Source organism: Oncorhynchus mykiss, chromosome 8 (assembly GCF_057628025.1).
Source record: "Oncorhynchus mykiss isolate SJ-2025 chromosome 8, ASM5762802v1, whole genome shotgun sequence".
NCBI lineage: Eukaryota > Metazoa > Chordata > Actinopteri > Salmoniformes > Salmonidae > Oncorhynchus > Oncorhynchus mykiss.
Genome location: NC_143029.1, coordinates 20769825 through 20793789, shown reverse-complemented (window position 1 = coordinate 20793789; position 23965 = coordinate 20769825). Strand labels below are relative to the sequence as shown.

Here is a 23965-nt window from a genome sequence, read left to right as displayed (position 1 = left end):
CCCCTTTAGCATCTTGTACTCAGTGACTGCCTGCAGGGAGAAACTTTGTAGCGGGGCAGGGGAAAATGAGGATAGGAGCATCGGGGATAGTCGCATTTGAAGGGGTGAGAGATGAGGAAATGTTGGACGGGCGAGGAGGCATGGCAGAGTCCAATAGGAATCCTGACTTAATGAAGTGGTGGTTAAAGTGCTCAGCCATGTGCTCCTTGTCAGTAACCACCACATCATAGACATTAAGGGACATGGGCAGCTGTGAGGAGGAGGGTTTATTCTCCAGGTCTTTAACCATTTTACTGATATTCTTGGGGTTAGACCCACAGAGAGAGAACTGCTCCTTAAAGTAACTAACGTTGGCCTTCTGGATAGCCTGAGTGCACTTATTTCTAATTTGCCTGAACAAGAATTCAGGCTCATTAAAGTTTTTTTAGCAAGCATCTATGACAAATCAGGACAGGTCGTTTCACAGACAAGCCATTACGAACATAGGCTGTAAAACAGTGATCACTAAGGTCATTACAGAAAACCCCAGACTGATACCTATCAGGATTATTTGCAAGAATAACATCAAGGAGAGTAAACTTTTATGGGTGTTTGGAGTCATATCTTGTGGGATTGGTAATAATCTGAGAAAGGTTTAGGGAGTCCCCTTGCTTTAAGACTTGATCAGGGGGTTTAAGCATGTCCCAGTTTAGGTCACTTAGCAGGACAAATTCAGAATTAGTGTAAGGGGCTAGGAGAGAGCTTAGGGCATTTAGGGTACAGGCCGGTGCTGATGGTGGCCAGTAACACCCAGCAACATTCAACAAAGAATTATTTGAAAGTTTAATGCGTAAAACCATTAAATCAAACTGTTTGGGGTTAGACTTGGTGGAGACAACTGGGCATTGAAGGTGTTCCTTGGTAAAGATTGCCACTTCACCACCTTTGGAAGATGTGTCTTTCCGAAAAAGGTTATAACCAGAAAGGTTCACATCAGTGTTAAAAAAAACACTTTCTTAACCACATCTCAGTAACGACCAACACCTCTGGATTGGAGCTGTGAACCCACATTTTCAATTGATCAATTTTAGGTAATAAGCTTCTAGTGTCAACGTGCAGAAAACCCAGGCTTTTACGAAAGCAGAAATCAGTGAAGCAGATATCAGAGCACAAATCAGAATTGGGGCTAGCAACAGTATATGGGCCAGGGTGTACATGCACATTTCCAGATATAATCAGCAGCAATACAATCAGGGCACGGCAAAGGACAGGGAGAGCTCTGCAATGTTGATTTATAACATTTGAATGTACATTAGATGGCAACAAGATCATATTGTACAGCAATTTCATCAGGTAACATGAATACAAAGCTGGCGAGGGGTGGTTAGAATAGGATGGGAGGCCAAGAGTCTGTGTAACCAATAGAGAGTCAGAGTCCAGAGTGTGGGAACAAACATAGTCTGTGCCACGGTTGGTTAAACAAGCAAGTTCATAGTCAACAAAGCATGTAAGAGTCATGAGGCAAATAGCATAAATACCCGGCCATTTTCAGTCAGCTGTTCGTTACACAAATTCATTTTAAAAACCGTCTTCATTCATAACTGTCAGTTACACACTTATACAGTAATTGTTCCAGCCCTAGTAATGCAGTCATCAGAGCAGAAGTCCCCCAAAAGCTTTTAATGAGTTTGAGGATACCATGTTCCACAACAAGCTCTCTAGCCATCTACATCTAAAACCGAGATCACAGTTTAAGCTCATCCAATTACCGTAAAACCCCATTGATATCTTGTTGTGAGGAATATAACTTTAATGCTATTAAAACCGGACCACATTGTTCAGTTTTGCCCTCTGGAGTGTCATCCTACTAGCGAAACAAAAGTTCACAGCATGGCTGGGGCTGGGTGCTAACATAAACACAGAGCAAAGAACTGAGGAACACTAAGGGTTTAAATACATTCAAGGGAAATGAGGCACAGGTGCAACTAATAACTAGAACAAGGGAAAAACAAAAGGGTCAAAAAAGCACAATGGGGGCACCTAGTGACCGAAACCTGAACAATCCTGGCCAAATCCTGACACGGAGTTTGTCAGATTATTTTGCATTCCGAAGCTTAATTAATCATGAAGCATTTCATAGTAATTGCGGAGGAATTGGCTAATTTGTCGGCCCCTTGTTGCTTACAACAGACTGTGTCTGTGGTAGTTCTTAATAGCCGCTTGCTGCATAGTGTCAAGTCACATTTTCCAGCCATGTTGGCAACACAGAGGTCTATTGCTGGTTCAGAGCTCATAGGGCTGGTGGCCCTCAGGCAACACTGATACTTCACCAGGGCTCCTTGAAATGCAAACAAATATTGAAATTAATTATCCTCATTAGGCTAACACTTATCCATATCCTGATGAGTTTTATTCAAACTCTGTCCCCTTTCTCCTGAAGCTATCCTCACTCATGTCATTAATGCTCCCCCCATTGGTTCTTAAGCATAGTGTTGCAAATGAGGGCTAGTCATCAGTTCCTGGGGGCTCCTCAATGGCTGATATTATTAATAACCCACTGGGCACAGGAGTCAGTTCAATGTCTAGTTTTGATTTACAGTACCAGTCAATGGTTTGGACACACCTACTCTTTCTTCTTTATTTTTACTATTTTCTACATTGTAGAATAATAGTGAAGACATCAAAACAATGAAATAACACATATGGAATCATGTAGTAACCAAAAAGTGTTAAACAAATCAAAATATATTTTATATTTCAGATTCTTCAAAGTAGCCAATCTTTGCCTTGATGACAGCTTTGCACACTCTTGGCATTCTCTCAACCATCAACCACTCATCAATAAGTGCATTGACAACGTCGTCCCCACAGTGACCGTACGTACGTACATATCCCAACCAGAAGCCATGGATTACAGGCAACATCCACACTGATCTAAAGGCTAGAGCTTTTCAAGGAGCAGGACACTAATCCTGACGCTTTATAAGAAATCTCACTACGACCTCCAACAAAACATCAAGCAGCCAAAATGTAAATACAGAACTAAAATCGAATCCTACTACACCAGCTCTGACTCTCGTCAGATGTGGCAGGTCTTGCAAACTATCACGGATTACAAAGGGAAACCTCAGAGCCTCAAAAATGTGTACAGCCACACCATTGAGAGCACTTTGACTGGCTGCATCACCGCTTGGTACCTCAAGGCGCTGCAGAAGGTAAAATCAAGTCAAATCACATTTCATCACTGAGGCTGAGCTCCCTGCCATCCAGGACCTCTATACCAGACTGTGTCAGAAGAAGACCCGAAAAATTGTCAAAGACTCCAGCCACCCAAGTCATAGACTGTTCTTTCTGCTAACCACATGGCAAGCGGTACTAATGCAGCAAGTCTGAAACCAACAAGACCCTGAATAGCTTCTACCCCTAAGCCATAAGACTGCTAAATAGTTTGTTAAATAGTTAACCAACCAACTCGGACTATCTGCATTGAACCTTTTGCCACTAACTCTTTTGACTCATCACATACGCTGCTTGCTACTGTTTATTATCTATCCTGTTGCTTAGTCACTTTATCCCTACATATATGTACATATCTACCTCAATTACCTCGTACCCCTGCACATCAACTCTGTGCTGGTAACCCGTGTAAATAGCCAAGTTATCGTTACTTATTGTGTATTTATTCCATGTTTTATTATTTTTCTATTATTGTTTGCATTGTTGGAGAGGGCCCGTGAGTAAGCATTTCACTGTTAATCTACACCTGTTGTTTACGAAGCATGTGACAATTAAAGTTTGTTTTGATCACATTACATTTTTTGGTTGAAATGATGTGGAAACAATGTTGATTGAACCAGCTGTTGCCCAGTGGGAAGGCTCGCAGGCAGGCACGGTTGGGAATAAAATACTCTTGCTGTGATTCTCTGGCCCTGCCAGGTGATTAGGGACTCAAAGATCATCGCTACTCCAATAATTTCTATCAGGGACTCAAAGATTAGGGACTCAAGTGATTAGGGATTCTATTAGGGACTCAGGTGATTAGGGACTCAAAGATCATCGCTACTCCAATAATTGCACTTATTTCTAATTTGCCTGAACGAGAGTTCAGGCTCATTAAAGTTTTTTAGCAAGCATCTATGACAAATCAGGACAGGTCGTTTCACAGAGCAACCATTACAAACATAGGCTGTAAAACAGTGATCACTAACCTTACAGAAAACCCCAGACTGATACCTATCAGGATTATTTGTAAGAAAAACATCAAGGAGAGTAGCCTTTTCTGGGTGTTTGGTGTCATATATTGTGGGATTGGTAATAATCTGGGAGCCCCCTTACTTTAAGACTTGATCAGGTGGGTTAAGCATGTCCCAGTTTAGGTCACCTAGCAGGACACATTCAGACTTAGTGTAAGGGGCTAGGAGAGAGCTTAGGGCATTTAGGGTACAGGCCGGTGCTGATGGTGGCCGATAACAACCAAAATCATAAAGGGGAAAATATAGTACATTTATAACCAGAGAGCACAATAGAGCACCTGGCATGGGTTATAGAGGTCGTGTAGATATTTTCAGCTGAGAGAAAAACAGTAGTTTAACATTTTGTATGCAGCTTATGATACTCATGATATTGGTTATTGTTTTTTATCATGGTTATGTCATATAACTGGTGGACTGGTGGAGGAGCCTTACCCTAGAAGTTGTTGATGTGATCTCCATAGGGGCTGCAACTGAAATTGTATTGAGAAAAAAGAGACCTCTCATTTGAAGGCAGAATTTGCCATTAGCTATGGGTCTGTGTCATATTGCCCTTTGAATGAGTTAGCAGCCCACATATACACTTATCCCAGTTCTGAAAACAATATGGTACAGTTTTTCCTGTAGTACATTAGCTGTGTTTGTTTCCTTACTGACAGACAGCACATTCAGTTTGAGATAGATGTCATGTGTCGCATAAATGCTTATTTCAATCAGCGCAGAAAGCAGTTGGTGTTCATGAAACGGACATTACAGACATAGATTTGACAAGATGTTGATGGAGCTGATGCATTTTGAATGACTGTTATTTGTATAATGTTGCAGAATTCATTTATAATTTGACTCCATTTTGTTTAACTGCTCATTGGTTCAATCACAAGAACACTTTATGTCTGTAATTACATATCCACTGAATGTTCCAGTGTATTTCCAAAAACACTGGTTTATATTCATAAAAATTCAATGAATCATTATTCATACAGGCTCAAGCAGTGTGTGAGACACTTTTGGTACTCAGTTGAACATGTAGGCTAGTTTCACATCGCTGCATCTTTCTCTGTGGTTTGTCCATTCCCTCCTCCCCATCTCGTTGTGGCCTGTCATACACCCAAGGGCCTGCATTTGTCACTTTCAAAGCCCCTGTAGGTATGTGTCTTTTATCATTGAAGACTCTACATGTAGCCTACATTCACAGAATCATCTTTAATAGGAACATACCTCACTATAGTACAATGACGGACTCATATACTGTTAGAATGTCCTCTGGGTTCATGGACCACATAGGCTATTGTGTGTCTTGCTCACCCGTTATAAATAGGACTATTGGTTTGGAGGAATAAGTATTAATATAACAATATTATACCTTTAAATATATGTTTGTAGATTTGCATCTTTAATCATCACTACCTGGTAACCCCACCCTGCTGTGCTTTGATGAAGGCATAATTATACATAGGCCAATTGAATGGTAAAGTCATTTTTAAGAACACATTAATTAAATTGTTGCTGAAAAGGATGTTCAAAGCCTTTTGTTGGGTACATGAAACTATAACTTTACACATACTCTACCACCGTCATCACATTCAATGTACTCGCAAGGGTACAGTACATAAAACCACAGCAAAATAAATCAAAATGAAATCAACATGAGCATATTGATTGATTTTCAGATTTGTTCCTCTCAGATGAAGTCTTGTTGTTCCTCTAGTGGAACTGTGTTAGATTGGTAGATCTTGTCCTCAGGTGTTGCAGTGCAGAAAGTGACTACTGCTATGGCAGAACAAAGATAGCTGTATTATTATGTGCATATCTCAGGCGCTGAATGCTTGTCATTGTATTTAGCAGAGAGGGAAGGTGTTCCCCAAGGAGCTCTACTGGATACACCATTATTGTCGGAATGCTTTCATCACACCAAATACGGTGCCTTCGGGAAGTATTAAGACCCCTTGACTTTTTCCACATTTTGTTACGTTATTCTTAGCCTTATTCTCAAAATTGATTAAATTAAACCTTGTCCTCAGCAATCTACACACAATACCCGAAAACAGGTTTTTAGAAAAAACAGAAATAACTTGTTTACATAAGTATTCAGACCCTTTGCTATGAGACTCGATATTGAACTGAGGTGCATCCTGTTTCCATTGATCATCCTTGAGATGATTCTACAACTTCATTGGAGTCCACCTGTGGTATATTCAGTTCATTGGACATGATTTGGAAAGGCACACACTATATAAGGTCCCACAGTTGACAGTGCATGTCAGAGCAAAAATCAAGCCATGAGGTCGAAGGAATTGTTCGTAGAGCTACGAGACAGGATTGTGTCGAGGCACAGATCTGGGGAAGGGTACCAAATAAGCATTGAAGGTCTGCAGCATTGAAGGTCCCCAAGAACACAGTGGCCTCCATCATTCTTAAATAGAAGAAGTTTGGAACCACCAAGATTCTTCCTAGAGCTGGCCGTCCGGTCAAACTGAGCAATCGGGGGAAAAGGGCTTTTTTCATGGAGGTGACCAAGAACCTGATGGTCACTCTGACAGAGCTCTAGAGTTCCTCTTTGGAGATGGGAGAACCTTCCAGAAGGATATCCATCTCTGCAGCACTCCACCAACCAGGCCTTTATGGTAGAGTGGCCAGACGGAAGTCACTCCTCAGTAAAAGGCACATGACAGCCTGCTATGAGTTTGCCAAAAGGCACCTAAAGGCTTTCAGACCATGATAAACAACATTCTCTGATCTGATGAAACCAAGATGATACTCTGACAGAGCTTGACAGGATCTGCAGAGAAGAAAATAAGGAACTCCCCAAATACAGGTGTGCCAAGCTTGTAGCGTCATACCGTCAGCACGCAGCCCCCCCTCTTTACGCTGATCTCTCCGCCTTTGTAGAACCGGACCGTGGATCATCGCCGGAGGCTCTGGACTGTGGATCTTCGCCGGAGGCCCCGGACTGGGAACCGTCGCTGGAGACCCCGGACTGGGGACCGTCGCTGGAGACCCCGGACTGGGGACCATCGCTGGAGACCCCGGACAGGGGGCCGTCGCTGGAGGTTCCTGACTGTGGACCGTCGTTGGGGTTCCGGACTGTGGACCGTCGTTGGAGGTTCCGGACTTTGGACCGTTGTTGGAGGTTCCGGACTGTGGCCCGTCAGCACAGGGAGTTGGCTCAGGTCTAACTCCTGACTCTGCCAATCTCCCCATGTGCCGCCCCCAAAAAATGTTGGGGAGCTGCCTCTCGGGCTTCCGTGCTAGCCGTGTCCCCTCATATCATCGCCGTTCCTCCTGCGCTATCTCCACCTGCTTCCATCGCAGGGTCTTGTCCCCTGCCATTACCTCCTCCCAGGTCCACAATGTCCTCCACTCATCTTTCTCCCGGGCCCAGGATGTCCACTCCTCTTGAACATGCTGCTTGGTCTTTTTATGGTGGGATCTTCTGTCACGTTCGTTATAAAGATGAGACCAAGGTGCAGCGTGAGTAGAGTTCCACATGTTTTTAATAAAACCGAAACTCAGCAAAACAAAACTAACAAGCACAAACGAAACATGAAGCTATACGAATAGTGCAGACCGGCAACTAAACATAGAACAAGATCGCACAACAGAATGTGGGAAACAGGGCTGCCTAAATATGATCCCCAATCAGAGACAACGATAAACAGCTGTTTCTGATTGGGAACCATATCAGGCCAACATAGAAATACAAAACCCCTAGACCTACAACAACCCTAGACATACAAAACCCTAGACATACACTAGAGTACCCACCCTAGTCACACCCAGACCTAACCAAAATATAAAGAAAACAGAGATATCTCAGGTCAGGGCGTGACATGCTGTAAAGGGTCTGAATACTTAAGTAAATGTAATATTTCAGTATATATATTTTGTTACTCAAATAAAATGTTTTTGCTTTGTCATTATGGGGTATTGTGTGTAGAGTGATGAAAATAAAATAAAAATTGATGAAAAAATATGTTAACAATCAATTTTAGAATAAGGCTGTAATGTAACAAAATATAGAAAAAAGTGAAGGTGCCTGAATACATTCCGAAGGCACTCTAGATCCCTCTACCATCTTTGGGTGTATCATATTTAGTGAATCTGCTTCCACAAAAGCTACTTCATTTATCTCATCCCTCCCTCTGTGGTAACGGACCATTTGATAATTACTGGGGGGGTCCAACTCGAGCCATCCTAAAAAATGTTATACCCCCTTCACCAATGTTAGAAAAATGTATATGACCCTTGTTGCACTACAATCCCCCTTCATTTAATTAACTCACAATAATGATTAAGACCAGAGTATATCCCTTTTCACACCAACTCCAATGCCTTTTTTCCCCCAACTTTGCCAAAAGATTTGCATAACGTCACAAACGCTGCTGCTGCAGTCATTCTCTTGCATTTGAGAAGGCAGTGGCAATGGCAATATGTTACTACTGAAAATATCACAAGATGATTCAAACATGACAGGAGTGTTTGCTTCAGTTGCATCTCAGCCTAAGAGAATAAATGCAAAACTGGCATCTGTTGTCATTCCAGCACATACACAACATGGCCAAAGGTAAAGTGGAGCAAAAAAGTATTTAGTCAGCCACCAATTGTGCAAGTTCTCCCACTTAAAAAGATGAGAGAGGCCTATAATTTTCATCGTAGGTACACTTCAACTATGACAGACAAAATCACATTGTAGGATTTATTTGCAAATTATGGTGGAAAATAAGTATTTGGTCAATAACAAAGATAATATCTCAATACTTTGTTATATACCCTTTGTTGGCAATGACAGAGGTCAAACGTTTTCTGTAAGTCCTCACAAGGTTTTCACACACTGTTGCTGGTATTTTGGCCCATTCCTCCATGCAGATCTCCTCTAGAGCAGTGATGTTTTGGAGCTGTTGCTGGGCAACACGGACTTTCAACTCCCTCCAAAGATTTTCTATGGGGTTGAGGTTTTCACTCAAAATCTCACGATACATTGCTCCATTCATTCTTTCCTTTACACGGATCAGTCGTCTTGGTCCCTTTGCAGAAAAACAGCCCCAAAGCATGATGTTTCCACCACCATGATTCACAGTAGGTATGGTGTTTTTTGGATGCAACTCAGCATTCTTTGTCCTCCAAACATGACGAGTTGAGTTTTTACCAAAAAGTTATATTTTGGTTTCATCTGACCATATGACATTCTCCCAATCTTCTTCTGGATCATCCAAATGCTCTCTAGCAAACTTCAGACGGGCCTGGACATGTACTGGCTTAAGCAGGGGGACACGTCTGGCACTGCAGGATTTGAGTCCCTGGCGGCGTAGTGTGTTACTGATGGTAGGCTTTGTTACTTTTGTCCCAGCTCTCTGCAGGTCATTCACTAGGTCACCCTGTGTGGTTCTGGGATTTTTGCTCACCGTTCTTGTGATCATTTTGACCCCACGGGGGGAGATCTTGCGTGGAGCCCCAGATCGAGGGAGATTATCAGTGGTCTTGTATGTCTTCCATTTCCTAATAATTGCTCCCACAGTTGATTTCTTCAAACCAAGCTGCTTACCTATTGCAGATTCAGTCTTCCCAGCCTGGTGCAGGTCTACAATTTTGTTTCTGGTGTCCTTTGACAGCTTTTTGGTCTTGGCCATAGTGGAGTTTGGAGTGTGACTGTTTGAGGTTGTGGACAGTTGTCTTTTATACTGATAACAAGTTCAAAGAGGTGCCATTAATACAGGTAACGAGTGGAGGACAGAGGAGCCTCTTAAAGAAGAAGTTACAGGTCTGTGAGAGCCAGAAATCTTGCTTGTTTGTAGGTGATCAAATACTTATTTTCCACCATAATTTGCAAATAAATTCATAAAAAATCCTACAATGTGATTTTCTGGATTTTTTTTCTCATTTTGTCTGTGTACCTATGATGAAAATTACAGGCCTCTCTCATCTTTTTAAGTGGGAGAACTTGCACAATTGGTGGCTGACTAAATACTTTTTTGCCCCACTGTATATGCTGATCATCATGGCACTTGCCTTCATTTTTGTTATGCTTATGTCAGTTATATCATTCCTCAGTCCAGATAGGCTACTTTCGTAGACTTTCTGAATGGACAATCAAAGCTACCAGCGCATCTCAGACACAAGAACAAATTACATTTCTCCTTTACTAAAAACTTATTAAAAACCTAGGCCTACCTTCTAATCCTGGCTGTAGGATATCAGAAAGTTGGCAACATTAGGATTATGCCTAAACAATGTAGCCTATCAAATTAATTGACTAGGAAAGACAAGGAAAGGAAAGGGAGAGAGAGAGACATCTATGTAGCCTAAATGTTTGTAAGCAGTAATTGACATGGTCAAACTCCGGACAATATTTTTTCGTCTGTCTCTTACATAGCACACAGGTGGTCACCTACATTTACTGTAGTAGCCTAGCCTAGGCTGGTGGTGATAAATTGCTACATTGCAGCATTGATGCATTATAAACGTAGCCTACGGGACAGACAGAGAGAAATTCATTAATTCATTCAAACAACGAACCTGTCCCTGGCAGTCCGCACGCAGTCAGTGGCAGAACACTTGTCCCAGAGGGCATTGGTTGAACCAGGGGTTTGGTAGGGAAGCGCATGCAAGCAGGACGGAATGAAAAATATAGGGGCACCTGCAAAACAGAAAATGTAAACTGTGCCCAATAAAAAAACACACAACCCTCCCCAAAGCAAAAAAAGGTTACACCCTCTCCCATATCTTGGACCCCCCCAGCCTCCACCCATACATTTTTCATGACTCATGATTTTACAATTCATCCGTCATCTTACACATGCGCATGATGTTGATGAATATTTAATGAAACTTGTGCATATATTATTAGTTGTTTTCTCTCTCTTTTTAAACATCTATACCGCAAAGTGGGGGAGAAAATGATTCAAAATGTCAGCATTTATAAAGTGTGTTGCTGTTGTTTAATATTTTATCTGGTAAAACAAAAAAGTTTATTTGACTCGTTTATATTGGCAAAAAGGTTGTGCTTTATTATTTATCAAATTATATATATCGTTAGGATCATCTCATGAATATCTTGTGAAAGTGATGTTTCTGAGAAATCTAGTACATATTCATTTTGGATCATACATTTTGCATTAATGTTTTCTTTCCATCCAAGAGTGTTTTGAGAGACAGTCTTACCCTCTGCAGATGTGAGAGATTTGTTTCAAACCTTTTTAAATGATCTAGCCTGAATATATTTTAAATATATTTGTTTTTCACGTTCACAGTGAATAAATTATGAAACCTCGCCAAGCATGGGATTGGTTTAATATACAGAAGGAAATCATTTATACAGTAGCCAACTGCCTGCAGGGATAGAAATGGACATACACAGAAATGAACATGTTTGCTACAGTACAATTTTCCATATCACACTAAAATCATTATTAGAGCCTCTGATTCCTTCTTTCCTCGAAAGCTAAACAACATCCCTTATTATCTGCAGAACAAAATACCCAGTGTGCCATCCAGTCGATAAGCGTTGATGTGCTATTTGTTTAACAAATCAATTTCTACCTTGGTGTTTTTCTCTCCCCCAGGTTCTGTAGTCTAGCTTAACTGAATGTTTGGAGTACCATTAAAACACCTGAGCGTTTGCAGGTGGATTTGTAGTACTAGTGATGGAAAATGGTGAAGGCCTTATCTGTGATTTTGCATGAGAGGGAACCCACTAGTCCAGGATGCACAATACCTCCTGTTACCTCCCCACACTCTGGGGCTAATGTGCTCTGGTCAGAGCCACTGTGTGTCGTACAGCCTCCCGAGCATTGTCTGAATGCAGCATGAAGCTGCCTGCCTCTCTATTCATGCTGCCACCACTGATTGATTGGCTTTTGTCTCAGTGATTAGAGGCAACTCATGTCTCCTCCACACTTGGAGAAAAAAGAAAACCCCTAAGCTTTGGCGAAGCTCGGAGGATAAACTTCCATTTCAATCAGCAGTTGTAGAGAGCTGAAGTGTGCACTTCTTTTCCTGTAATCAGCCAGGATTCCTTATGTTCTACCTCAGTAATGAGGTTCTTTCCAACTCTTTTCAGGAGGGTAAAATGAAGGTGTTATGCAAAACAGCATGACCAAACAGATTGATCAACTAAATTCACTATTGTGTATGAAAAACAGAACACCATGACAATATATAATGACAGATGTATGGAGTTTCATGGTTTACTAATTCATTTTTTTTCCTTCAAATTTGGTGAGGGCCTACCAATTGCCCTTGCAGATGTTTTTTGTCAGACAAAGGGTTATAGCGTACTGAGACATTCCTTCTCTTAGGATCTGGCATGTTATTTGGATCCCCTTTCATTTAGTCAATGTTATTTCCCTGGAGAATAAGGCCACTCTTCTGACCGACTCAATAATGGGTTCCCCCCAAATATATGTTTATAATTACTAATGTATGGATAATTACTCTGTGCACAGCTGCTTGGGAGAGCTGTTCTTATTTGTGTTGATGAAAGTGGGCTCAGGGGCCACATTAATGACTAGGGAGACCCTCTGATTCCAACAATAGCCCAAGGTTTGTCTCTCTGTGTCAGGCAGTGAGGAAAGCCCTGAAGCCTCTTTCTTCTCTCAACGTTGTACACGGCCTGTGATACCGAGGCAGATGAGTCTCTGGGTGTCTGGGAGTTCATCCAATAACATCAGGTACTCCCAAGTGTACTCTCAGGCAGCTTTGACATTTAGATATTATCAGGTAACTAATGCTAGGGGTTACAATTCACCAATGGCTGTTATTTGGGTTGAGCCTTATACATGTAAATGTGGTGTGGAAGCGCTGCATGTTTAATTGCAGCAATATAGCATGTTTCCTTGTTGTTTACCTTTCCAATCCAGGCGGCAGGCTGCTTTTGTGCTGCCATATGGGCTCCCATCAGGACTCTCTGGGCTCCCCGCTTTAGTAGCTAATATGGCGAGGTGCATGCAGCTTTTCATGAGTGCTTCTCCTTCTCCAATACCATGGAAATGCTGAGTGCTGCTAATTACCATCATACATTTTCTTTGTGATTTTGCAGTTCAGCAGAAACAAGTTAACAACGCCTCTAAGAGGAGGACCTGACTGGTGTCATATTAGACAGAAAGGTGCTTTTTATAAGAGGTCTTTGCCGGGTGGTAGGGGGCGTACAGGAGCTAGCGTTGATCCCTGACTCTGACTCCCTTTTGCTCTGACTATTCAGTATTTTCTGGAAAGAAACAGATGGAAAAACACCAGTTTTCCTTTCATTCCACTGACCCATGAAATGACAGAGGGTCACCATGGAGACTGGGCCAGATAAACAGACAAGATAGGTGTCAGGAACAGCTTAGCATAGATACCAAACAATTTACATACCCGTGGCGGAATAGCCTACATCACCTTAGGAAAAAAGACAGTCTAATGTACTAGATCATAATGAAAGCCACTAACTAGAAGCTAATTCACTTTCAATTAGGTTATATTTTCAAAACATTTTTTTTTTAATTTCTCAGTTCCTGCTGGATGAATAACAGTTGTACCGGCACTTTTACAATGAAGATCCTGTAAATGGAGAGAAATCTCATCCCCTGAGCAATAGCTCTCAAAACCAAGCATTAAAAGAGGGTCATTACGTGTCATACAATGAAACAAGGTAAGCTGAGCTCTGAATAGTTGGCAATGAAATTGAAAAATGCCAAGCTCAGCCTCTGTATTTCGGAGGAACGTTTTTAAAAATACTATCATTAATCTGGGAAAAACTGAGTCATAGAGCAGTGAGCAGTGAGCAGAGTCATTGTGTCTGGAATGACAGTAGGACCCTGTCACATGGACCTAACTGTGCATTCTGATTCATGATCTATGAGTCATACAGTATCAGATGTATAGCAGCTAGCTAGGCTGCCATAGACATACAGACAGACAGCATGGGACAGAATCAGCAGAGAGATCTGTGGATCGGCAGGTAGCATAGCTTATTCTTAATCAGAAGCCCAGTGTGAGGGATCTCAGCTGGTCAGCTCTGGACTGGACTGAGACATGGACAGACTGGATTTAATAGAGAGAAACTTGATGTTTTGACGAGATGAAATTACATTCATAAAATGTTGCTTAGCGACATGGAGAGGAATGGAGTGCTCAAAGGAGAAGTTAATTTAGTTGTGGCATCTGTTGTGATCGTCAAAGCTCATCAACAGTCAATAGAAGGAACACGAGTGAAGAATTCCCATCACAAACATACATACTTCGAGTTCTCGAATTCAGGCGGCAGTTTGTTAAACTGAGATCTCACAAATATTTCAAGGCCATTTCCTATTCGTTCACATGGAATTTACAGGGAGGGAAATCCAATTATTCTGCCAGGCATTTTTTTCACTCCTCCAACTGTAATAAATGGAGTGCTCTGACATACCTTTATTAGTAAGGACAGTGCCTTTACAGTAAGGAGATAGTTTGTTAGTTGCAGATATGAAGATGAGTTTAAAGCCTCCTGTAGTTGCAGTGCAAGTGGGGATTTGGGAACCATTAGCGTCGGAGCTATGAAGTGATATCTGGCTCCGACACCGTTGGGACACACTGTGATCCCTCTCCTTACCGCAGCCGTTTGAAGTGCCATGGCTGGTAGTCATATCAACAACTGGTGTCATGTCCAATCAGACACTGAGATCCAAATGGTCGGGGTAAAGGGGTCTAGCCTTGCCAGCTTCAATTTCCCACAGAGGCCGAGATCGAGGGGGATGGGGACGTGACCCTGAGGATTTCTACACTTCCCGGGCAATTAGAGGCAGTTGTGTGATTGGGAAGAGGAGAGAGAGGAGGCGGAAGTCTCGCCCCTTGGTGTGGTGTGCAAGCAGAATGCCCTGTCCTCCCTCCCTTTCAGCATAAACTTTAAGATACATCACTCTAACACATATCTCATGGCTCTGGTACTAAAGTTAATTTATTTTTCTTGATTTTCCTTACAGATCAGCATATTGGAACGACAAATATTTGACTTCCTTGGGTACCAATGGGCTCCTATCCTCACAAACTTTGTGCACATCATCATAGTCATCTTGGGGCTCTTTGGGACTGTACAATTCAGACCAAGATACGTAACTGGGGTGAGTTATATCTTCTTTAATTTCCTATACATTAATATCTTTGGAAAGTGGAAAGTGCTTTTATGTAAAGTGGTGTTATGAAGCAAATAATATATCTCACCTATCACACATTTGATTTCAGTTATGTATAATGCTGTTTTTCAAAGGCTTTCCTTAAACTGTGAGAACAGACTGACAAAAGATACAATCACATGTTAATATTTAATGACTTGAATTGATATTTAAAGTGTCTATACTGAAAAGGAATATAAACTGAGTGTATAAAACACCTGCTCTTTCTGTGACATAGACTGACCAGGTGAATGCAGGTGAAAGCTATGGTGGCTTATTGATGTCACTTGTTAAATCCACTTCAATCAGTGTAGATGAAAGGGAGGAGACAGTTTACAAAATTATTTTTAGCCTCTACTGTGTGTACCCCCAGGGGTACGCGCAATGCCGTCGGGGGTACGCCAAATAATTTTTTTAAACAACACAATGTGAAATACAGGTAGCTTAGTCAAATAATTAACATCTAATCACCGTTACTCTCTTGCGGGAATTCCACTAACGGTCCGTATGTAGCCAAACGTAGCTGCTGCTCATGTTGGTATCTGTACTGATGGCGCAAAAGTCATGACAGGGAGACATAGTGGAGTGGTAACGCGCGTGCAAGCAGTTGCTCCCGACGCCACTTGGGTACACTGCAGCATGCACCGAGAGGCTCCTGCGGCCAAGGGAATGCCTGATAGCTTGAAAGATGCTTTGGGCACTACAGTGAAAATTGTTAATTTTGTTAAAGCAAGGCCCCTGTACTCTCATGTATGTTCTGCACTATGCAGTGATATGGGCAGCGACCATGTAACGCAGAAAGAAGTGTGCTGGTTATCAAGGGGCAAAGTATTGACAAATTTTTTTCAATTGAGAGACGAGCTTAAAGTTTTCTTTACTGACCATAATTTCCACTTATCTGACTGCTTGCATGATGACGAGTTTCTCACACGACTGGCCTATCTGGGTGATGTTTTTTCTCGCCTGAATCATCTAAATCTAGGATTACAGAGACTCTCCGCAAATATATTCAATGTGCGGGACAAAATTGAGGCTATGATTAAGACGTTGAAGCTCCTCTCTGTCTGCATTAACAAGGACAACACATAGGTCTTTCTATCATTATATGATTTTTTGTGGGCAAATGAACTCAAGCTTACGGACAATGTCAAATGTGATATAGCGAAGCACCTGAGTGAGTTGGGTGCAGGTACTTTCCTGAAATGGATGACACAAACAACTGGATTCGTTATCCCTTTCATGCCCTGCCTCCAGTCCACTTACCGATATCTGAACAAGAGAAAATGCAACAAGCAGTTATGTGAAAATTGAATTTAATCATAAGCCACTGCCAGATTTCTGGATTGGGCTGCGTTCAGAGTATCCTGCCTTGGCAGATCGCGCTGTTAAGACACTGATGCCCTTGGCAACCACGTACCTATGTGAGAGTGGATTCTCGGCCCTCACTAGCATGAAAACTAAATACAGCCACAGACTGTGTGTGGAAAATGATTTAAGACTGAGACTCTCTCAAATACAACCCAACATTGCAGAGTTATGTGCATCCTTTCAAGCACACCCTTCTCATTAACCTGTGGTGAGTTATTCACAATTTTTTATGAACAAATAAGGTTTTAAATGTAAGATTGTTAAATAAAGAGCAAAATTATTGATTATTATTATATTATTATTTGTGCCCTGGTCCTGTAAGAGCTCTTTGCCACTTCCCACGAGCCGGGTTGTGACAAAAACTCACACTCATTCTTATGTTTAATAAATGTATCGTATAGTGTGTGTGTGTGTGGCAGGCTTACAATGATGGCACAAAACAACATTTGAGAGTGCGCTGATCCTGGTGCTATAGAGGGGGTACACAGCTGGAGGTTGAATGTTTGAAGGGGTACGGGACTATAAAAAGTTTGGGAACCACTGCTCTATGGGATCGGTGTCACTATACTGGGACGGTTGAGCTAACATGCGCCAATGTGATTAGCCTGACGCTGTAAATAACAAGAACATTCCCAGGACATAGACATGTCTTATATGGGTAGGAAGCTTAAATTCTTGTTATTCTAACTGCACTATCTAATTTACTGTAGCTATTACAGCTATTCACATATCTTCATTGTAAAGTGTTTAAACACTGTTTCCCATGCTTGTTCAATGAGCTATAAACAATTAATGAACATGCACCTGTGGAACGGTCATTAAGACACTAACAGTTTACAGCCGGTAGGAAATGAAGGTCACAGTTATGAAAACATAGGACACTAAAGAGGCATTTCTACTGACTCTGAAAAAATCCAAAAGGAAGATGCCCAGTGTCCCTGCTCATCTGCGCGAACGTGCCTTAGGCATGCTGCAAGGAGGCATGAGGACTGCAGATGTGGCCAGGGCAATAAATTGCTATGTCCGTACTGTGAGATGCCTAAGACAGCGCTACAGTGAGACAGGATGGACAGCTGATCGTCCTCGCAGTGGCAGACCACGACTTGTAGGCCTGTTGTAAGGCAGGTCCTCACCTGACATCACCGGCAACAATGTTGCTGGACCAGACAGGACTGGCAAAAAGTGCTCTTCACTGACGAGGTGCGGTTTTGTCTCACCAGGGGTGATGGTCGGATTTGCGTTTATCGTCGAAGGAATGAGTGTTACACCGAGGCCTGTACTTTGGAGCGGGATCAATTTGGAGGTGGAGGGTCCATCATGGTCTGAAGCGGTGTGTCACAGCATCATCTGACTTGTTGTCATTGCAGGCAATCTCAATGCTGTGCGTTACAGGGAAGACATCCTCCTCCCTCATGTGGTACCCTTCCTGCAGGCTCATCCTGACATGACCCTCCAGCATGACAATGCCACCAGCCATACTGCTCATTCTGTGCGTGATTTCCTGCAAGACAGGAATGTCAGTGGTCTGCCATGGCCATCGAAGAGTCCGTATCTCAATCCCATTGAGCACGTCTGGGACCTGTTGGATCGGAGGGTGAGGGCTAGGGCCATTCCCATCCCAGAAATGTCTGGGAACTTGCTGGTGCCTTGGTGGAAGAGTGGGGTACATTTCACTGCAAGAACTGGCAAATCTGGTGCAGTCCATGAGGAGGAGATGAACTGCAGTACTTATTGCAGCTGGTGGCCACACCAGATACTGACTGTTACTTTTGATTTTGACCCCACTTTGTTCAGGGAAACATTATTCCATTTCTGTTAGTCACATGTCTGTGGAACTTGTTCAGTTTATGTCTCAGTTGTTGAATCTTGTTATGTTCATACAAATATTCATACAAATATGTACACAAATATTTACACACAGTTTGCTGAAAATAAACACAGTTGACAGTGAGAAGACATTTATTTTTTTTATGAGTTTATGTGTGCCATTCAGAGGGTGAATGGGCAAGACAAAATATTTAAGGGGTGTATTCTTAATGTTTTGTACACTCAGTGTATGTTCCTCTAACTGATAAGATGCCAAGGCTAAATCTATGTCCTACACAGAATGGAGATAAAGTGAGCAGGAATACATCTTAATTCAAGATTCTCCTACCAGAAATAAATCCCTAGTTATGAGTGACAGCCTTTCACTAAAACCACATATGCAGATTTAAAACCCAGGCATTTTGACTTGTCTGAGAGCTCAGGAGAGATATCGATGTTATGATGGACTTGGTCATCAAATCAGCCGTCAGAGAGAGCCCCTGTCATGCTGCAGAGATAAAGCTGATCACCTTTACACCCCTCCTCACCACCTCATATGCCTGTGAAGATAAATGGCTTACTGTCCAGCATTACTCTTTCTTATATCCGTTTTGGTAATGCTGTCAGAGCAGATACATTTTTATTCTCATTTAAAATTGCGCTTGCCAGTAGCTGGAGAGGGGCCAAATGAGGTTCCACTACACGCACCCATCTTCTGGATCTAATGTCCTGACAACGTGTCAGATTTAGAGATGGTAAAAACCTACGTGGCGGCTCTCCCCCTCTCTCAATGGTCTGGTGAATTCAGCCAGAAACATATATTTTAGAGCGGTGAAGGGGAAAAGTGTACCCTAACACATTCCTAACATGTTGATGACATTGCTAAAGTAGACAAATACACTGAACAAAAATATAAATGCAACATGAAATAATGTCTTAGATTTTACTGAGTTACAGTTCATATACTGTAAGGAAATCAGTGAATTGAAATGAATTCATTAGGCCCTAATCTATGGATTTCACACGAGTGGGAATACAGATATGCATCTGTTGGTCACAGATACCTTAGATAGGGGCGTGAATAAGAAAACCAGTCAGTATTGTGTACAGATCCTTGCAACACAGGGCCATGCATTATCATGCTGAAACATGAGGCGATGGAGCGGCAATGGGCCTCAGGATCTTGTCACGGTATCTCTGTCCATTCAAATTGCCAGTTATAAAATGCAATTGTGTTTGTTGTCTGTAGCTTATGCCTTCCCATACCATAATCCCACCACCACCTTGGGGCATTCAGTTCACAACGTTGACATCAGCAAACCGCTCGCCTACACGACCACATACATGCTGTCTGCCATCTGTCCGGTACAGTTGAAACCGGGATTCATCTGTGAAGAGCACACTTCTTCAGTGTGCCAGTGGCCATCGAAGGTGAGCATTGGCCCACTGAAGTCAGTTACGACGCCAAACAGCAGTCAGGACAAGACCCTGGTGATGACGAGCATGTATATGAGCTTCCCTGAGACTGTTTCTGACAATTTGTGCAGAAATTATTTGGTTGTGCAAACCCACAGTTTCATCAGCTACCCGGGTGGCTGGTCTCGAACGATCCCGCAGGTGAAGAAGCCGGACGTGAAGGTCCTGGGCTGGTGTGGTTACACAAGGTCTGTGGTTGTGAGGCTGGTTGGACATACTGCCAAATTCTCTAAAATGATGTTGGAGGCGGCTTGTGGTAGAGAAATTAACATTCAATTCTCTGACACGATGTCATAACAACAGCAGCACACCACTTGTAGTTCCATTTTCCTTGGTTGAGTGGGTATCAGGGCCAATGAAACACCAGGAACAGGCCATTTGTCCCATTAGTCCCTAACAGCTCTGGTGGAATTTCCTGCTGTCAGCATGACAATTACACGCTACCTCTGAACTTAAGACATCTGTGGCATTATGTTGTGTGATAAAACTGCACATTTTAGAGTGGCTTTTTATTGTCCTCAGTACAAGGTGCACCTATGTAATGATCATGCTGTTTATTCAGCTTCTTGATATGCCACAAATGTAAGGGGAATGGATTATCTTGGCAAATAATAAATGCTCACTAACAGGGATGTAAATACATTTGTGCAAAACATTTGAGAGAAATAAGCGTTTTTTGCGTATGGAACATTTCTGGGATCTTTTATTTCAGCTCATGAAACATGGGACAAACACTTTACATGTTGCGTTTATATTTTTGTTCAGTGTAGTTGGTAGGAAGAAACTTTTCCATCATTATTATGTTGTTAAATTTACTTTAGACAGATGGCAATGTTTTTATTAGTAAGCAAAGTTAATCAAAAATAGCTAGCAATGATAACTTTAGCTAGCTAAAATCTGTTGGTCTCCCCTCAATATTAACTAGCTAGCTAACATTTTATTGCACCTACAGTCAATCTGGTTACATCACAATGATGACAAAAGGTAGAAATGTATTGTATTTCCAAGCCACTTTAATACACTTTTGATGACATTTTTATCCGTGCCAATTGAGCAAAATGCTGTTGGGCATCACACCTAAAATAATGTTCAAAACAGAATGTTCATCTTTTCCTCAATCCTGACTATTCTCCCAGTCCCTGCCACTGAAAAACATCCCCACAGCATGATGCTGCCACCACCATGCTTCACCGTAGAGATGGTGCAAGGTTTCCTCCAGGCGTGACGCTTGGCATTCAGGTCAAAGAGTTCAATATTGGTTTCATCAGACCAGAGAATCTTGTTTCTCATGGTCTGAGCGTCTTTCAGTGTTTTTTGACAAGCTCCAAGCGGGCTGTTATGTGCTTTTTACTGAGGAGTGGCATCCGTCTGACCACTGATTGGTGGAGTGCCGCAGAGATGGTTGTCCTTCTGGAAGGTTCTCCCATCTCCACAGATGAACTCTGGAGCTCTGTCAGAGTGACCATCTGGTTCTTGTTCAGCTCCCTGACCAAGGCCCTTCTCACCCGTTTGCTCAGTTTGGCCGGGCGGCCAGCTCTAGGAAGAGACTGGTTGGTTCTAAACTTCAATTTGAGAATGATGGATGCCACTGTTATTGGGGTCCTTCAATGTTGCATAAATGTTTTGGTACCCTTCCCCAGATCTGTGCCTCGACACAATCCTATCTCAGAGCTCTACGGACAATTCCTTCGACCTCATGGCTTAGTTTTTGCTCTGACGTGCTCTGTCAACTGTGGGGCCTTAAATAGACAGGTGTATGCCTTTCCAAGTCATGTCCAATCAACTGAATTTACCACAGGTGTACTCAACCAAGTTGTAGAAACATCTGAAGGATCATCAATGGAAACAGGATTCACCTGATCTCAATTTCGAGTCTCATAGCAAAGGGTCATTAGGTTTTTTAATGATCAATTAGCCTTTTAAAATGATTAACTTGGATTAGCTAACACAACGTGCCATTGGAACGCAGGAGTGATGGTGATAATGGCCTCTGTACGCCTATGTAGATATTCCATTAAAAATCAGCTTTTTCCTGCTTAAATAGTCATTTACAACATTAACAATGTCTACACTGTATTTCTGTTTTCTATTTCTGTTATTTTAATGGACAAAAAATGTGCTTTTCTTTAAAAAAACAAGGACATTTCTAAGTGACCCCAAACTTTTGAACGGTAGTGTATGTAAGTAAGATATTTGTTTTGAATTGTTTTATAAATTTGCCAAATATAACAAAAACAACTGTATTCTCATTATGGGGTATTGTGTGTAGATTTATGAGGAAATTGTTTCATTTAATCAATTTTAGAATAACGCTGTAACGTAACAAAATGTGGAAAACGTCAAAAGGTCTGAATACTTTACGAATGCACCGTAAAACAGTATATTTGGCTGAGCTCCCTACATGTAATGCAATTTGATTTCCCATTTCCTATGCCCAGTATCGTATTCTGGATCACCTGTCTGCTTTAAAATTGCAATCCGATGATTCCAAATATCCTGCTTGTCACGTGTGCTCCCTCTCCGGCCTCTAGGTCACCAGGCTGCTTGTTATGGCGCACACCTGTCCCCATCGTTACGCGCATAATGACACTCACCTGGACTTCATCACCTCATTGATTACCTGCCCTTTATATGTCACTCCCTTTGGTTCCGTCCCCATTGTTTCTGTTCCTGGGTCCTGTCTGTGTGTTGTTTGTGTTACGTGTTGGTTTAATTTATTTATTAAAACACTCACTCCCTCAACTTGCTTCCCGACTCTCAGCGCACATCGTTACTGCTCCAAAAAAGATCTATGTATGTCTTTAGATGCGCCATGTTTTAGATCAGGGTTGTCAAACTCATTTTGCCCTTAACCTTGTTTTGAGTACACATTTAGACCTTTTGACAGTACAGACATAAAAGTGGACCTTCTGTACTATAACAACATCCTTTGTGTTCTTCACTAACAATTTAATTTTGACACAAGCTGCTTCGGCAAAAGCTAATGGGGATCTGAATAAACCAATAAACACACACACATTAATACTCTGCTTCAATACCGAGAAGGCACTGAATGTTTCACTTTTGCATGTCTCAGATCTGTGTGAAGACATACCCGGAAGATAATTAATTACAAAGAAACACTATGATCTTGGCCCAGATACTAACGAGAATCCAAATATGCATTTGTTTTTGGGGTGTTATTCTGAACTTGACACCACTTGTGGTGTTCTAATACTGTGATACTGTTAGTTCAGTGGTGTGTGCTTCCTCTCCCCCCTCTCTCTCCCCCTCTCTCGATCCCCTCTCTATCTCGCTCCTCTCTCTCTCTCTCCCATAGTATGCAGTGTGGCTGGTGCTCTGGGTGACCTGGAATGTCTTCATCATCTGTTTCTACCTGGAAGTGGGGGACCTCTCCAAGGTAATGTGACCTGCTTAGAGCTGTACAGGACTGGTGAGCTGTTATTATTACCTGCCCGGGAACAGAGACCATGGATAAAATGTCTTTAATGGCCTTCTCATGCAATTTAATCACGGGTTACACATTACTTCCCTGGTTCTGAAAGAGATAGCTAGCTAAGCTAGCAATCTATCTAGCCGCCTCTCTGTTATTTTTCTTCAAAATTCCTTGGAACGAAAAGTGCACAGTGTGTACTTTTACAAGCATGAATACAAAAGGAGTAGTACTATACTGGAGCTGATGTGTCAATAAGCATTGTTGGTTCACTGTTGGTTCAAGGTAATACAGTAATACTGCAATATAGATGCAAATGTGTCGTCTCTCTCTCTCTCTCTCTCTCTACATGTCTCTCTCCCTCCCTCACCCAACTCCCTCTCTTTGCTCCCCATGCTCAATCTCTCTCATTTCAACTAGCAATTTATTCCATAATTTTTCATCTGCTCATGTATGTATGAGAAAATGAGCGAAGATATAATTAAAATGTCAAAATGTCCAATATTGTACCCAATTAAAAGGCAAAC

General features: G+C 42.0%; 1 protein-coding gene across 1 annotated transcript in view; it reads left to right on the top strand.

Moving 5' to 3' along the window:
- The window catches only part of LOC110529564 (sodium/potassium-transporting ATPase subunit beta-1-interacting protein 2), a 155778-nt gene that overhangs the window by 59700 nt on the left and 72113 nt on the right, over positions 1-23965 (top strand). The window contains exons 2-3 of the mRNA XM_021611850.3: positions 15167-15304; positions 23325-23405. Of these exons, the coding sequence (XP_021467525.1) occupies positions 15167-15304; positions 23325-23405 (219 nt within the window). The remainder of the gene's footprint in view (positions 1-15166; positions 15305-23324; positions 23406-23965) is intronic.